We start from the raw sequence: 17,847 nt of genomic DNA, 5'->3' as shown, positions 1-17,847 counted from the left end.
TTCAATGCAGATGCCTGTGCACACTGTTCACAACATCTGTGTCTTGCTGTCTGGCCCCATCATCTTGTGAGTACCATCATGGGCCACATTTATTGCTGTGGAGGTCCTGGGTCTGGATTCTGGTGAGAACATCAAATGCTTCTTGAATGGGAAAGCCTGCAACAGGGCCTTCACAGTCTCATGATGGAAAATGAAAAACTTTTTGAATGAATCTTTGGAGACATTGATACGCAAGTCACCAAACTGGTGTGAAATTGAAGGGTTACTGCCATTTTGGAAGTCACAAGATCTCTTCATGATCCAATTTAAGAATACACAAGCACATAACATTTAAAAACCAACAATATCATAATAACCATAACTCATAAACTAAGCTCACAGTAGGTGCTGTTTTATTATGGTTCTTACCAGACATTCACATGTTTGGCACTGATAGATCCAACGTTCACCACTTCGAAACACAACATGCCTCAGTTCTTGATGATGGCAAGCTGCACTAGGATCACACTGAGGACAACATTTATCATTGCGACTGCTTCGTTGGCTGCAGTCACATATGGGATCACGACAGGAGACAACACCATCAGAACATTCACAGCGATGACATGGTCTGCCTTTTGGGGTCACAACTCCACCATTCATCAGTTCATCTCCCTCAAACATGCAACCTGTCAAACAAGCAATGTTACTAAATTTTGGACATGCACTTCACTTAGAAACATTAAAACATCAAATTAAAATTTAAAAAACCTCTCTGTTGCAAATCTCTGACAGAAAAGGCTGTTTGTCTAATTGTGATGCTAATTATTGATCACTTGATCAATGGGCAATAAACTATTTATTGATCTTACTACCTGGAACTAATTATGCTAATAATTCATCTAAAGAATACAATACATGAATCTTGTCAGTTTCCATGACTACTGGGACATGAATGACTTTTTCCAATTACGTTATATCATTTATTTCCTAGATTAAGTGTGTTGTCTTCTTATATTTTCTTTGAGATTGGTTAACCTTCTGACAGGCTAACCTACATGCTACAATTTGTGTAACAAACTCATGTTAACTGCCATTTAGACTGTTCTCTGAATGGCCTATCAACATCAGTTATTTCTTCAGAAATCAACTGCTTCAATGTACGATTTCAAAAGAGCTGTGACAGAGATGCTAATATGTATGTGATGAAAGATGCTTCTTTGAGTTAAACTCATTTTACATTTCACACAATTTGAAACAAAAAGTAAAGTATACCAATGAACTGCTGAACTAGGAACAGCTGGAGTATGAGTGACAAGAAAAAATTATAACTTATATAATAATCATAAGATTTTTCATAAGCAAAATATGTAAGTGCAATATGTATACTAACATGTGACAGGTGTGTTCACAGGAAAACGTACAAGAGAATTACAACTCAATAAAAATCTCCAAGCTTTTCAAATTAAGGGTCTTTCTCCATTAGATACAAAGAATGATATAAAAGAGGAAAAATTGTTGATAGCTGTAAAAAAGTCACAGAAAATAACAAGACTCTTAGAATTCAGGATAAAAAATCAATATATGAGAAAATCTTAAGTATTTATTTCATTCAACCAAATAAGATTCATTCAGTCATTTCTATATAAAAAATCAGGATTCAATTCATTAACATACTTACTTAGTTTGCAGTTGGGTGTTTCAGTATCACTACAAGAACACTGAAAACTCCCTTCTGTATTAATACATTTTGCAGAGGGATGACATGTGTGGAGACCTTCAGAACACTCATCTACATCTGCAAAAAGAAAATATAAAACTGTATCTCCAAAATTAAATTGTGTCTGATGTAAGAATGAAATCAAATAATGTAGAGCAACAATAATAAAGACAAATTAAATTAATTAAATTCCATGACATGTTGTCCACGTTGGGCTGTGGTTTCAAAATTATGAAAGTTTATGACATAAATTAAACAATGGAAACTCCAGGTAGAAATATCAACAATGTAGGAAAAGACACATTGCTACCTACCTCTTCATCAGTAAAAGGGAAACACACATATGCACCATTCACACACACACACACACACACACACACACACACACACACACACACACATCTCATGCACACACGACTGCCAACTTTATCACCTCAGGCTAGAATGTGACATCATGTGAGATGCAAACAGCAATCTGGATGGATTGGGGAAGGGTAAGTGGAAGGGGCAGCAGTATATGGGTGGCAAGAGAAACAAATACTGTCTGGTGGAGTGTGCAGGGACTAGACTGTCAACAAGTGCAGCACCAGGAGGTTGTGGGGCAGGGAGATGGAGAGAAAAGGAGCAAAGAAGGAGAGGAGTAGGGAAAGATGGGCGGATGCATTGGCAGAGGGCTGCGAATAAACAGGATTGGAGATGAGAATAGGAAGGAGTTGATAGGACAGAGTATGTGGACACTGTTGGTTTGAGGGTGTGTGGACAGTACATTACAGTAGGATGGGGCTGGGATAATTAGGGGAGCAGACAATGTGTTGTAAAGATAGCTCCCATCTGTGCAGTTCAGAAAGGCTGTTGCGGAGGATAGGATCCAGATGGCTTGGGTAGTGAAGAGGCCATTGAAATTAAGTGCGTTATGTTCAGCTTAGTGCACTGCCACAGGGTGGTCTACTTTGCTCTTGGCTGCATTCTGGCATTGGCCTTTCAGGTGTGGATAGCTGGGTGGTAGTCATACCAATGTAAAAAGCTGTGCAATGATTTCAACAGAGTTAGTAAGTGACATGGCTGCCTTCACAGGTGACCTGGTCCCTGATGAGGTAGGATGACCTGTGACAGGACTGGAATAGGAAGAGATGGGTGGGTGGATTGGGCAGGTTTTGCACCAAATTCTTCCATAGGGATATTGATCCTTGTTGTCAGGGGGTGAGATTTGGAGTGGCAAAGGGATAAACTAAGATATTGTGTTCCAGTCTGGTGTTGTACTAAGGGATGAAGGGGACACTACTTTGTGGCTGGTTCTTAGGGTTGGTGGGAGGACTGGGAGTGTGAGGTAAAATGGTGTGGGAGATTTGTTTCCAGGCTAGGTCTTGGGGACAGTGTCTGTCTGTGACAGCCTTAACAAATCTCTCAGCATAGTGAGCAAGGGAGTTTATCAAAATGCAGGTACTGTTGGTGTTCGGTGGGTTTAATGTGGACAGAGGAACAGATGGAGCCATCAGAAAGGAGGAGGTCAACATCTAGGAAGCTGGCACACAAGGTTGAGGAGGGCTACATGAAGCAGATGAGAGAGAATGTGTTGGGGTTGTGAAGGAATGAAGATATGGTATCTAGCCCTGAATCCAGATTGTGAAGATATCATCAATGAACCTGAACCAGACTAGGAGACTAGGGGCTTGGTGTTTTCAGAGGTTAGGAAGGTCTTCTCTAGATGGCCGATAAAAAGGTTGACATATGAGGATGCCCATGGCTGTGCTACAGATTTTTTTTTTTTTTTTTATATACCTTCCCTTCAAATGAGAGGTAGTTGTGGGTTAGGATAAAGTTAGTAAGGTGTACGAGAAAGATGGTAATGGGTTTGGAGTCTGAAGGACATTGGGAAAGGTTAGTGCTCAATAGCGGTAAGACCATAGGAATGAGAGATGTTGGTGTATAGGGAGGTGGCATCAACAGTGATGAGTAGAGACCCAGGAGGTAAAGGGAAGGCAGAGGTGGACAGCCGGTGAAGTAAGTGGTTGGTGTCCTTGACATGGGAGGCTAGATTATGAGCAATTGGTTGGAGGCTGGTCAATGAGGGCCTAAATTCTTTCAGTGTGGGCACAATAACCAGCCACAATGGGCTGTCCAGGACTGTTGGATTTGTAGATTTTGGGGAGCATGTAGAAGGTGTAGAAGGTGGGTGTGTGGGATGTCATTGAGCTGACGAGGCAAGTGGGTTCAGGGGAGATGTTCTGGGAAGAGCCTAAGGCTTTAAGCAGGGATTGGAGTTTGTGCTGGACTTCTGGAATGGATTCGCTCTAGCAGAGTTTATAGGTGGAGGAGTCAGACAACTGACAGAGGCCCTCTGCCAGATAGTCACTGTAATTCATAACAATAGTGGTGGAACCTTTGTCTGCAGGAAGGAGGATTAGATCAGGATTTGTTTTGATGTTGTGTGTGGCTGCTCTTACTTCTACCGAAAGATTGGTGTTCTGAGGAAGGGACCTGTGGAAGGATAGTGAGGCTACGTTGGTGGTAAGGAATTCCTTGAAGGTGAGCAGTGGGTGGTTAGGTGGGAGGGGGGATGGGGGGGAGGATCATGGTTGGATGGTGGTATGAACTGGAAGAAGCAAGGCTCACTGTTGGAATTAGAGTGGTTTTGGTTGGAGGGATTGGTGGCAAGGAAGTTCTTCCGTTGTAGGGATCCAAAGAAGGAGAGTAGGTTTTAACAAGTCCAGCTTGGTTAAACTGGAGTTTAGGGCTAAAGATGAAGCCTTTGGATAGAACTGAAACTCCTGTGGTGCCGATGGTTTTGATGGAAAGGTTAATAACAGTGTTATGCAAATGTTTTGGCTCTGGATTGGGATATGGTGGAGTGTTGGAAGGGAGTTATGGACGATGTGGAGAGTTGAAAAAGTTATTCACATGGGGTCTAGCTACTATGAGGGGTGGATGAGGAGGAACACTTTGGGTACAATAGGAGTTGGATAGTTGTACCCCAAGGCAGCAGTAGGGCGTCAACAGGTTGGATAACTTATGGAGATGTTGTCTGGAATGATCCTTCACTTGCTGGAGACAAAGGATGCAATTTCAGAGATGTGATGTATCGAATAAGGATTGTAGAGTAGTAGTATCTTGTGGAGGGAGTGGAGGTGGTTCTGGGATGCCTCTCCACCATCTCCATCCCTTTACCTCCTGGATCTCTACTCATCACTGGTGATGCCACCTCCCTACACATGAACATCCATTATGCCCACAGATTCCTGCTATTGAACACTATTTTTCCCAATGTCCTTCAGACTCCAAAGCCACTACCGCATTTCCCATACACCTTATTAACTTCGTCCTAATCCACAACTACTTCCCATTTGTAGGGAAGATATATAAAAAAATAGCTGCTGCACAGGCATGGGCATCTGTGTGGACCCTCATATGCCAACCTTTTTATGGGTCATCTACAGAATCTAGTCTCATTCAGGTTCATTGATGATATTTTCATAATCTGGATTCAGGGCCAAGACACCATATCATTGTTTCTTCACAACCTCAACACATTCTCTCCCATCCGCTTCACGTGGTCCTCCTCAACCCAATGTGCCGCCTTCCTAGATATTGACCATATCCTCTTCGATGGCACCATCTGCTCCTCTATCCACATTAAACCCACCAACCACCATCAGTACCTGAATTTTGGCAGCCATCATCCCTTTCTAACCAAAAAAATCCCTCCCATACAGCCTGGCTACCCGGGATGGTATACTTCAGTGACAAAAACTCTGTTGCTCAGTATGCTGAGGGTTTCACCAAGGCCTTTCATCACCCAGTATCACCATGGACTGGAACAACTGAACCACATCTTTTGCCAAGGCTTTTATTACTTATCATCATGCCCTGAAACAAGGGACATCCTATCCAAGATACCTCCCACCCCTGCTAAAATTGTGATCCATCACTCACACAACCTCCACAACATCCTTGTCCATCCCTAAGCCACTCCCAATCCCAACCCATTGCAACAATGATTATATTTCTATGGAAGACACAGGTGCAAAACCTGACCAATCCACCCACCCAGCACCTCCTATTCCAGTCCTGTCACAAGTTTATCCTACCACATCAGGGGCCGGACAACCTGTAAAAGCAGCCATGTCATTTACGAGCTCTGCAGCTTTTTACATTGATATGACTACCAACCAGCTACCCTTCAGGATGAACGGCCACAGCCAGACTGCGGCCAAGAGAACAGTAGACCACCCTGTGGTACAGCATGCAGCTGAACATAACACATTTGATTTCAATGGCTGCTTTACTACCTGAAACATCTGGAGCCTTCTCTCCACCACCAGCTTTTCTGAACTGTACAGATGGGAGTTAACCATACAACAAATTATCCGCTCCCACAATTATCCCTGCCTCAAACTATGATAACATACTGTCCCCACACCCTCAAACCAACAGTTCCAACTTCCTCTGTCTTATCAACTAATCTCCATTCTCAACTCCCAGCCTGTATATTCGCAGTGTGCTCCCTGCCGCCGTTGGATAAGCAGCTGAGCAGCAAGTCGTATACTCCTAGCTCACTCATTTGTTACATAGTTTAATTCTTAATTTCTTTGCGTGTTTTTGGTTCTTGCATTGTTTAATTCATAAATTTCGGGCGTATTATATTATTTGAGAGTGTAGCATCGTGTTTTAGTACCTGAATAGTGTAATTTCGCTTAGTCTCCTTCCGCCGCCGAGCAGTGTCAGCACTGCGCAAGTAGCAGCATTACTGCATTTACTAGGCAATCTTGTATTTTAATAACCGTTTAAATTTTGTCGATTTGTTTGCGCTCTCTGTAGATTAGTTCAGACGTTCTTTGCAAAACAGTTTTTAGCATGGATAGGGACTGCAACTGCTGTGTTCAGATGCAGGCTGAGTTGGCATCCCTTCGCTCCCAGCTTCAGGCAGTGTTGGCTTCGGTCACACAGCTTGAGGCTGTTGCCAATGGGCATCACTGTGGGGGTCCGGATGGGGGTTTGTCGGGGACGGCCAGCTCGTCCCACGCATCCCCTGATCGGACTAAGACTGTGGTTGCCCAGGATACTGCCCGCATTGAGGCTGATCCCTCACCTGTGGTAGAGTGGGAGGTCGTTTCAAGGTGTGGCAGGGGGCGAAAGACATTCCGGAGGGCTGAACGGAAAGCCTCTCCAGTTTGTCTGACGAACCGGTTTCAGGCTCTGTCTCAGGCTGATACTGATCTTCGGTCTGACATGGCTGCTTGTCCTGTTCCAGAGGTTGCCCCTCAGTCTGCAAGATCCGGGCAGTCGCAGAGGGTGGGCTTACTGGTAGTTGGGAGCTCCAATGTCAGGCGCGTAATGGGGCCCCTTAGGGAAATGGCAGCAAGAGAGGGGAAGAAAACCAATGTGCACTCCGTGTGCATACCGGGGGGAGTCATTCCAGATGTGGAAAGGGTCCTTCCGGATGCCATGAAGGGTACAGGGTGCACCCATCTGCAGGTGGTCGCTCATGTCGGCACCAATGATGTGTGTCGCTATGGATCGGAGGAAATCCTCTCTGGCTTCCGGCGGCTATCTGATTTGGTGAAGACTGCCAGTCTCGCTAGCGGGATGAAAGCAGAGCTCACCATCTGCAGCATCGTCGACAGGACTGACTGCGGACCTTTGGTACAGAGCCGAGTGGAGGGTCTGAATCAGAGGCTGAGAAGATTCTGCGACCGTGTGGGCTGCAGATTCCTCGACTTGCGCCATAGGGTGGTGGGGTTTCGGGTTCCGCTGGATAGGTCAGGAGTCCACTACACGCAACAAGCGGCTACACGGGTAGCAGGGGTTGTGTGGCGTGGGCTGGGCGGTTTTTTAGGTTAGATGGCCTTGGGCAAGTACAGAAAGGGCAACAGCCTCAACGGGTGCGGGGCAAAGTCAGGACATGCGGGGACCAAGCAGCAATCGGTATTGTAATTGTCAACTGTCGAAGCTGCGTTGGTAAAGTACCGGACTTCAAGCGCTGATAGAAAGCACCGAAGCTGAAATCGTTATAGGTACAGAAAGCTGGCTTAAGCCAGAGATAAATTCTGCCGAAATTTTTACTAAGGTACAGCCGGTGTTTAGAAAGGATAGATTGCATGCAACCGGTGGTGGAGTGTTCATCGCTGTTAGTAGTAGTTTATCCTGTAGTGAAGTAGAAGTGGATAGTTCCTGTGAATTATTATGGGTGGAGGTTACACTAAACAACCGAACTAGGTTAATAATTGGCTCCTTTTACCGACCTCCCGACTCAGCAGCATTAGTGGCAGAACAACTGAGAGAAAATTTGGAATACATTGCACATAAATTTTCTCAGCATGTTATAGTCTTAGGTGGAGATTTCAATTTACCAGATATAGACTGGGACACTCAGATGTTTAGGACGGGTGGTAGGGACAGAGCATCGAGTGACATTATACTGAGTGCACTATCCGAAAATTACCTCGAGCAATTAAACAGAGAACCGACTCGTGGAGATAACATATTGGACCTACTGATAACAAACAGACCCGAACTTTTCGACTCTGTATGTACAGAACAGGGAATCAGTGATCATAAGGCCGTTGCAGCATCCCTGAATATGGAAGTTAATAGGAATATAAAAAAAGGGAGGAAGGTTTATCTGTTTAGCAAGAGTAATAGAAGGCAGATTTCAGACTACCTAACAGATCAAAACGAAAATTTCTGTTCCGACACTGACAATGTTGAGTGTTTATGGAAAAAGTTCAAGGCAATCGTAAAATGCATTTTAGACAGGTACGTGCCGAGTAAAACTGTGAGGGACGGGAAAAACCCACCGTGGTACAACAACAAAGTTAGGAAACTACTGCGAAAGCAAAGAGAGCTCCACTCCAAGTTTAAACGCAGCCAAAACCTCTCAGACAAACAGAAGCTAAACGATGTCAAAGTTAGCGTAAGGAGGGCTATGCGTGAAGCGTTCATTGAATTCGAAAGTAAAATTCTATGTACCGACTTGACAGAAAATCCTAGGAAGTTCTGGTCTTACGTTAAATCAGTAAATGGCTCGAAACAGCATATCCAGACACTACGGGATGATGATGGCATTGAAACAGAGGATGACACGTGTAAAGCTGAAATACTAAACACCTTTTTCCAAAGCTGTTTCACAGAGGAAGACCGCACTGCAGTTCCTTCTCTAAATCCTCGCACAAACGAAAAAATGGCTGACATCGAAATAAGTGTCCAAGGAATAGAAAAGCAACTGGAATCACTCAACAGAGGAAAGTCCACTGGACCTGACGGGATACCAATTCGATTCTACACAGAGTACGCGAAAGAACTTGCCCCCCTTCTAACAGCCGTGTACCGCAAGTCTCTAGAGGAACGGAGGGTTCCAAATGATTGGAAAAGAGCACAGATAGTCCCAGTCTTCAAGAAGGGTCGTCGAGCAGATGCGCAAAACTATAGACCTATATCTCTTACGTCGATCTCTTGTAGAATTTTAGAACATGTTTTTTGCTCGCGTATCATGTCATTTCTGGAAACCCAGAATCTACTATGTAGGAATCAACATGGATTCCGGAAACAGCGATCGTGTGAGACCCAACTTGCCTTATTTGTTCATGAGACCCAGAAAATATTAGATACAGGCTCCCAGGTAGATGCTATTTTTCTTGACTTCCGGAAGGCGTTCGATACAGTTCCGCACTGTCGCCTGATAAACAAAGTAAGAGCCTACGGAATATCAGACCAGCTGTGTGGCTGGATTGAAGAGTTTTTAGCAAACAGAACACAGCATGTTGTTATCAACGGAGAGACGTCTACAGACGTTAAAGTAACCTCTGGCGTGCCACAGGGGAGTGTTATGGGACCATTGCTTTTCACAATATATATAAATGACTTAGTAGATAGTGTCGGAAGTTCCATACGGCTTTTCGCGGATGATGCTGTAGTATACAGAGAAGTTGCTGCATTAGAAAATTGTAGCGAAATACAGGAAGATCTGCAGCGGATAGGCACTTGGTGCAGGGAGTGGCAACTGACCCTTAACATAGACAAATGTAATGTATTGCGAATACATAGAAAGAAGGATCCTTTATTGTATGATTATATGATAGCGGAACAAACACTGGTAGCAGTTACTTCTGTAAAATATCTGGGAGTATGCGTACGGAACGATTTGAAGTGGAATGATCATATAAAATTAATTGTTGGTAAGGCGGGTACCAGGTTGAGATTCATTGGGAGAGTGCTTAGAAAATGTAGTCCATCAACAAAGGAGGTGGCTTACAAAACACTCGTTCGACCTATACTTGAGTATTGCTCATCAGTGTGGGATCCGTACCAGGTCGGGTTGACGGAGGAGATAGAGAAGATCCAAAGAAGAGCGGCGCGTTTCGTCACCGGGTTATTTGGTAACCGTGATAGCGTTACGGAGATGTTTAATAAACTCAAGTGGCAGACTCTGCAAGAGAGGCGCTCTGCATCGCGGTGTAGCTTGCTCGCCAGGTTTCGAGAGGGTGCGTTTCTGGATGAGGTATCGAATATATTGCTTCCCCCTACTTATACTTCCCGAGGAGATCACGAATGTAAAATTAGAGAGATTAGAGCGCGCACGGAGGCTTTCAGGCAGTCGTTCTTCCCGCGAACCATACGCGACTGGAACAGGAAAGGGAGGTAATGACAGTGGCACGTAAAGTGCCCTCCACCACACACCGTTGGGTGGCTTGCGGAGTATCAATGTAGATGTAGATGTAGATGTAGCCCTCTGCCAATGCATCTGCCTGTCTTTCCACGCCCCTCTCCTTTCTGCTCCTTTTTTACCCACCTCCCCGCCCCACAACCTCTTGACCCTATGCCTGTTGGCAGTCTAGTTCCCTGCATACTCCACCAGACAGCATTCGGCTCTCACTCCATCCGTACACTACTATCCCTTCCCCTTCCTCTTCCCCGTCCATCCAGATTGCGCTTGCATCCTGTGTGATGTTGCATTCTGGCCCAAGATGCTGGAGTTGTCGATCATGTGTATGTGAGGTGTGCTTGCTTCTGTGTGTGTGTGTGTGTGTGTGTGTGTGTGTGTGTGTGTGTGTGGGTGGGTGGGTGGGTGTGTCTTTTTTACTGAGAAATGCTGTGGCCAAAAGCTATATGTGAGTGTGTTTTAATTGTGTCTGTCTGCAACTTGGCATTTCTTATTTACAGTTAAGTAGCAATCTGTCTTTTCCTACACTGAAAACATAAATTAAAACATTTGTCTGTATCAATCATTTTTATTTTCTCCAAGGATGTGTTTTGAGAGCTTACAGCCTCATCATCAGGTACGTCAGTGGATCACATTACAATTTCATTTGTGGTATGTAATGAGCTGTCTGTTTTGTACTTAATTTCAGAGATGTTTGAGTAGAAAGAACCCTGATGGTCATTATAAATATACTTTTGGTAGTGTCACAATATGTAAAGCATGAAACATACTTTCCTGCTTCAGCCACATTCATAAGTAAAGAAAAAGTTTTATTTGTATACTTTTTATTATGTTTTTAGCATAAGGATTGATTTCTAGTGTATTCAAACAAAGGAAAATCCAGGATGGAATGTAACATTACTATGAGAAGGAAGTTGCTACTCACCATATAGCGGAGGTGCTGAGTCACAGATAGGCACAACAAAAAGACTCTCACTATTAAAGCTTTCAGCCATTAAGGCCTTCATCAACAATACACACACACACACACTCACTCACACACAAACACACACACACACACACACACACACACACACACACACACGCACACACACACACACACACTCATGCAAATGCAACTCAAACATGTAAATGCAGTCTCAGGCAAATGGTTTCAGTTGCCTGAGACTGCAGTCGTGTGTGTGAGTTCACCATGTGGGATTGCAGCCAAGTGACATCTATCCAGAGCAACCTGCAGCCAAAACACCGAAAAGTAGACCTACCATAGAAAACTGCATGGTGCATGTCAGGTTTGTGAGAAGATTGCTGTTGGCCATCTGCATCGTTGGCAAAACTGCCACGACAACAAAAGGTTCAAAATATCATTGTAACTAAAATAAAATTAATTAGCTGCTTTTGCACTGTCAATGAATTCACTTCAAACTAATATTTTCACAGTTCAATAAGATACAAGTTTTTAAAGTATGTTTTATGTGGATACAGTTACTGCACTAACATTTCAGTACTGATTTATTATAATGAAACTTCTCTCACATAAATATACATTTTTTACAGAAGTGACTGATTAGAGCAGAAAGCATTTTCTAGCTGAGATTAACTGACCACTTATTGATGAAAATGAAGTGATTAAAAGTTTTAAAAACTACCCTTACATAAAAATATTTACAGTGAAGAAATTTATAGGTTGATTTACTTTTTCTATGCTGGCTATATGTCAAACTCAGAAAGTATTGATTTACCAAGAATCTCAACATATCCCTCAGTTACAAGCTCAAAACATCTACATCTAGATCCATATTCTGCAAACCACCATGAGGTGCATGGCAGAGGATATGTCCCATTATATCAGATATTAGGATCTCCTCCTGTTCCATTCACATATGAATCATGGTAAGTATGATTATTTCAGTGCCTCTGTGCATACAGTAATTATCCTAATCTTATCCTCATGATCCCTATGTGAGTGACACACAGGGGGTTGTAGTATATTCCTACAGTAATCATTTAAAGCCAGTTCTCAAAATTTTGCTAACAGACTTTCTTGGAACAGTTTACATTTGTCTTCAAGAGTCTTCCAGTTCAGTTCCTTCAGTATCTCTGTGACACTCTCCTATGTATGAAACAAACCTACGACCATTCATGCTGCCCTTCTCTATATACATTCAATATCCTCTGTTAGACTTGTTTGGTATGGGTTCCACACACTTGAGAAATATTCTAGAACCAGTCGCAAGAGTGATTTGTAAGCAATCACCTTCATAGATTGATTGTACTTCCCCAGTATTCTACCAATACACTGAAGTCTACCCCCTGCTTTACCCATGACTCACCCTATGTGATCATTCCATTTCATTCCCTACAAAGTGTTACATCCACATATTTGTATGAATTAGTTGATTCCAAAAGTGACTCATTGATATTATAGTCATAGGGTGCTATGTTTCTTCATTTGGTGAAGTGCACAATTTTAAGTTTCTGAGCATTTAGAGCAAGTTGCTAATCTCTGCAACACATTCAAATCTTATCAATATGTGACTAAATATTTATGCAGCTTCTTTCAGATAGTACTTCATTACAGATAACTGTATCATCTACAAAAAGCCAGATTTTACTATTAATATTGCCTGCAATGACATTGATATACAATATGAACAGCAAGGGTCCCAACCAACTTCCCTGAGGCATACCTGAAGCTACTTCTACATCTGATGACTCTCCATCCAGGATAACGTGCTGCGACCTCCCTACCAAAAAGTCCTCAATCCAGTCACAAACCTCACTTGATACCCCATATAATAATACTTTTTTCAATGAGTGAAGGTGCAGTAAAGAGTCAAATGCTTTTCAGAAATCAAGAAATCTGCATGTGTCTGCCTTTATCCAAAGCTTACAGTATGTCATGTGAGAAAAGTGTAAGTTGGGTCTCACATGATCAAAGTTTTCAAAATTGATGCTGGTGGCATTGATAAGGTCATTCTGTTCAAGATATCTCATTATGTTTGATTTCCTAATATGTTCTACACTGAAGAGCCAAAGAAACTGGTAGACCTGCCTAATATTGTGTAGGGCCCCTACGAGCATGCAGAAGTGCCACAACACAATGTGGCATAGACTCAACTAATGTCTGAAGTAGTGCTGGAGGGAACTGACACCATGAATCCTGCATGGCTGTCCATGAATCCATAAAAGTATGAGGGAATGGAGATTTCTTCTGAACAGCATGTTGCAAAGCATCCCAGAAATGCTCAATAATGTTGGTGTCTGGGAAGTTTGGTGGCCAACAGAAGTGTTTAAGCCCAGAAGAGCGTTCCTGGAGCCACTCTGTAGTAATTATGGACATGTGGGGGTGTCACATTGCCCTGCTCGAATTGCCCAAGTCCATCAGAATGCACAATGGACATGAATGGATGCAGGTGATCAGACAGGACACTTACGTATGTGTCACCTGTGTCACCTGTTAGAACTGTATCTAAAAGTATCATGGGTCCCATATCACTCCAAGTGCACATGCCCCACGCCATTGCAGACCCTCCACCAGCTTGAACAGTCTCATGCTGACATGCAGGGTCCATGCATTCATGAGGTTGTATCCATACCCGTATACGTCCAGCCACTCGATAGAGTTTCAAACAAGACTTGTTCGACCAGGCAACATGTTTCCAGTCATCAACAGTCCAACATCACTGCTGACAGGCCCAGGTGAGGAATAAAGCTTTGTGTTGTGCAGTCATCAAGGGTACATGAGTTGGCCTTCGGCTCCGAAAGACCATAGCGATGATGTTTCGTTGAATGGTTCACATGCTGACAGTTGTTGATAACCCAGCATTGAAATCTGCAGCAGTTTGCGGAAGGGTTGCATATTGAACGATTCCCTTCAGTCATCATTGGTCCCATTCTTGCAGGATCTTTTTCCAGCTGCAGCGATGTCAAAGATTTGATGTTTTACCAGATTCCTGATATTCTCAGTACACTCATGAAATGGGCATACTGGAAAATTCCAACTTCATTGCTACCTTGGAGATGCTGTGTCCCATAGCTCATCCACTGATTATAACACCACATTCAAACTCACTTAAATCTTGATAACCTGCCACTGTAGCAGCAGTAACCAATCTAACTGCGCCAGACACTTGTTGTCTTATATACGCATTGCCGACCGCAGTGCCGTATTCTGCCTGTTTATATATCTCTGTACATGAATATGACTGCCTATACCAGTTTCTTTGGCACTTCACTGTAAGATTCTACAACAAACAGATGTCAAGGATATTGGATGGCAGGCTTGTGGATCACTTCTACTACCATTCTTGTTAGTGGGGGTGACATGTGCCTATTGCCAAGAACTGCGCATGGTTTTTGTTCGAGGGATTTATAATAGATTACAGTGAGAAGAGGGTCTAATTCAGCCACAAATTCAGTACAGAATCTGACAGGAATTCCATTAGACCATGGAGCTTTGTTCAGTTTTAACGATTTCAACCGTTTCTCAATACCAGTGACACTGATACTTACTTCATTCATCTTTTTAGTGATATGAGGATTAAATTGGGGCATTTCTCATGGGTTTTCCTTTGTAAAGCAACATTTGAAAATGGAGTTAAGCAGTTCTGCTTTTGCTTTTCTACTCTCAATTTCTCTTCGTGTCTCATTCGGTAGGGAATGGACATTAACTTTGGTGCCACTAATAGCCTTTATATGTGATCAGAATTTCTGTGGGTTCTGTGAAAGATCACTTGACAGTTTTCTGCTATGGTAGTCATTGAAGGCATCATGGATTGCTCCCTTGACATGTTTTATTCAGCATCTCTTTATCTATAGCCTATGCTTTGTACTCCACCATTTATGTAGTAATCTGTGTTTCTTTAAAAGTTTCTTCACAGTGGCTGTATACCATGGAGGTTTCCTCCCATTGTGAACCATCCTACATGGGTGGTTTGAAAAGTTCTTGGAATCACCAAGAGAGGTCAGTGCTAGTGCAATGAGTTGTTTACGTGATATTCATTGGACTGTTGCTTGTAAACACATGTCACGTCAGTGCTCTTGGAAGAGAGCTGTGGTGGTGACATGGCTCTATTGTTGTTCCCACGTAGTGATTTGCAAAGATGGAAAAAAATCTAGATTAAGTACTTCATAAAGAAAGGTATGAAAGAAAAGGACGTTCATGCAGTTTCCAGAACACACTGGTGGACTCTGCTCCTTCATATTCGACTGCTGCCAAGTGGACAAATGACTTTAAATTTGGTCAGGAAAACTTAGATGACAATCCATGAAGTGGTCGGCCAAGATGTGTCACTATTCCAGAAATCATTGCAAAAGTGCATAAAACGGTCATGGAGGATCGCTGGTTGAAAGCACGTGAAATTGCTCATGCTTGCCAAATGTCATCTCGAAGAGTATATCACACTTTAACTAAAGAATTAGAAATGAAAACATTATCTGCAAGATGGGTGCTGTGACTCTTGACACTGGATCAATAACACATGAGAATAGACGTATCGGAATAAGGTTTGTCCCATTTTTGGAGCAATGAACAAGATTTTTTGTGCTGGTTTGTGTCCACAGATGAAACTTGGGTGCAGAGACAAAACAACAGTCAAAACAGTGGAAACATGCTGATTCTCTGCCACCAAAGAAACCAAAGACAATTCCTTCAACAAGAAAGGTCATGGCATCAGTGTTCTGGGATGTGAAGGGGATTCTGTTTGTACATTTTCTCCCCACTGTGCAGACAGTTACTGGGGAATACTACGGTAACCTCCTGGACAAATTGCAACAAAAGATATGCCAAAAAGATCAGGTTCAGAAAGGAAGAAAGTCCATCAAGACAATGCGCACCCGCATACATGTGCTGTCACTATGGGAAGATTACACGAACTAAGGTATGAATGCGCACCCGCACACATGTGCTGTCACCATGGCAAGATTACATGAACTAAGGTATGAATTGTCACCACACTTGCTTTATTCACCTGATATGGCTTCATCAGACTTCCATATCTACCCAAACCTGAAAATTTTTCTTGGTGGACGGAGATTCACTTCAAACTAAGAATTGATAGCCGGAGTTGACAACTATTTTGCAGGCCTGGAGGAAACTCATTTTCAAGATGGGATCAAGTCACTGGAACATTGCTGGAACAAGTGCATTAATCTATAAGGAGATTACGTTCAAAAATAAAAAAAGTTTCGGTGATGTAAGTACTTTTTTCTGTTCCATTCCAAGAACTTTTCAAACCGCCCTCGTACTAAGTACATATCTACCCAGTGCATAGTGAACTATTCTTTTAAACATGAGCCATAGTTCCTCTGCATGTTCCTAACTTGTGCTGAAAATTTCAAGTTCCTCACTGAGATATGACACTACTGATTTTTTATCTAGTTTAGTGATCATATATATCTTCCTGCTCCTTTTAGATGTCCTTTGTCCTTTGGTAATCTTTGTTGCCACAATCTCATCATGGTCACTGATACTAGTTTCAATGTGGACATCCCCAAAGAGGTCAGGTCTATTGTTGCCACTAGGTCCAATATATTTCCAGCATGAGTGGGTTTCCTAACTATCTGTTCTAGGCTATTTTCAGATAAGGCATTTAGTGATGTTTCACAAGATGTTTTATCATGCCCACCACTAACAAAGCTGTAGTTTTCACAATTAATTGTTACAGGGTGTATACGTGGACAAGGAAAAAAATTCCCAGATTTCTTCCGGATTTCCCGATTAAAAATACGCTTTCTCCTGGGTGAAAACATACTTTTCCCTGTTAACTGAGAGTATATTTTCTCTCAGAACTGCATAGCTCATCAATACTTTGAATTGTTATGGTTTTATACACAGGCATTGAATTTCCTGGTCCTTTAGAAAACTAAACTCAGGGAAAAAACAAAGATCTTTAATTTATAGTAACAATTATGCTGCATATTTTCATATTATCAAAGTATAAATTCAAATTCCACCAAACATCCCATATTACTTGCACTTTTGTAAGCAGTCATAGCTCATGTCAAGTGATCTCGCCAGCCCATGACAGCAGATATTCAGAGCATAGGTCACGTGATGTACTCAGCCAATAGCAACATTGCTGTTAAGTAGCGCGAACACACAAACAGGAAAAGTTAATTGCTTAAATTAATATACATGGAGTTGCTATAAAAAACACAAAGCTTTCACATATAATATTAGTATCTGAGGTTAATATGCTGCAAGAGAACCTACGCTTTCACATATAATGTTGGTCTTTTATGCACATATTACACTTTAAGATTTATCACACAAATGTGCCAGTTAAATTTTTAATAACATCATAAATGTCTGATCTTCTGGGCTCAAAATTCATCTAAATGGCTCATTATCAATGAGAGAATTTTTAAATGAGAGTCAAACGCTATGTGATTTAAGAAATTCATCGTACATTCTCACATATAGTTCAACTTGCGTAAAAGGAAATTTACATTGAAAGTAACACTTTTCAAACCATTATTCACAATATTTTCC

The 17,847-nt window shown here is 42.4% G+C and overlaps 1 protein-coding gene across 1 annotated transcript in view; it reads right to left on the bottom strand.

The window, feature by feature from the left end:
• Window positions 1-17,847, bottom strand: part of LOC126475099 (protein kinase C-binding protein NELL1-like) — a 980,737-nt gene that overhangs the window by 172,783 nt on the left and 790,107 nt on the right. Inside the window, exons 12-13 of the mRNA XM_050102677.1 lie at window positions 1,661-1,777; window positions 409-668 (exon numbers count right to left, since the gene is read on the bottom strand). Of these exons, the coding sequence (XP_049958634.1) occupies window positions 409-668; window positions 1,661-1,777 (377 nt within the window). The remainder of the gene's footprint in view (window positions 1-408; window positions 669-1,660; window positions 1,778-17,847) is intronic.

Source organism: Schistocerca serialis, chromosome 4 (assembly GCF_023864345.2).
Source record: "Schistocerca serialis cubense isolate TAMUIC-IGC-003099 chromosome 4, iqSchSeri2.2, whole genome shotgun sequence".
In the NCBI taxonomy this organism is placed as follows: Eukaryota; Metazoa; Arthropoda; class Insecta; order Orthoptera; family Acrididae; genus Schistocerca; species Schistocerca serialis.
Note: the sequence above shows the minus strand (reverse complement) of the source record. Positions and strands in the feature narration are given on the sequence as shown.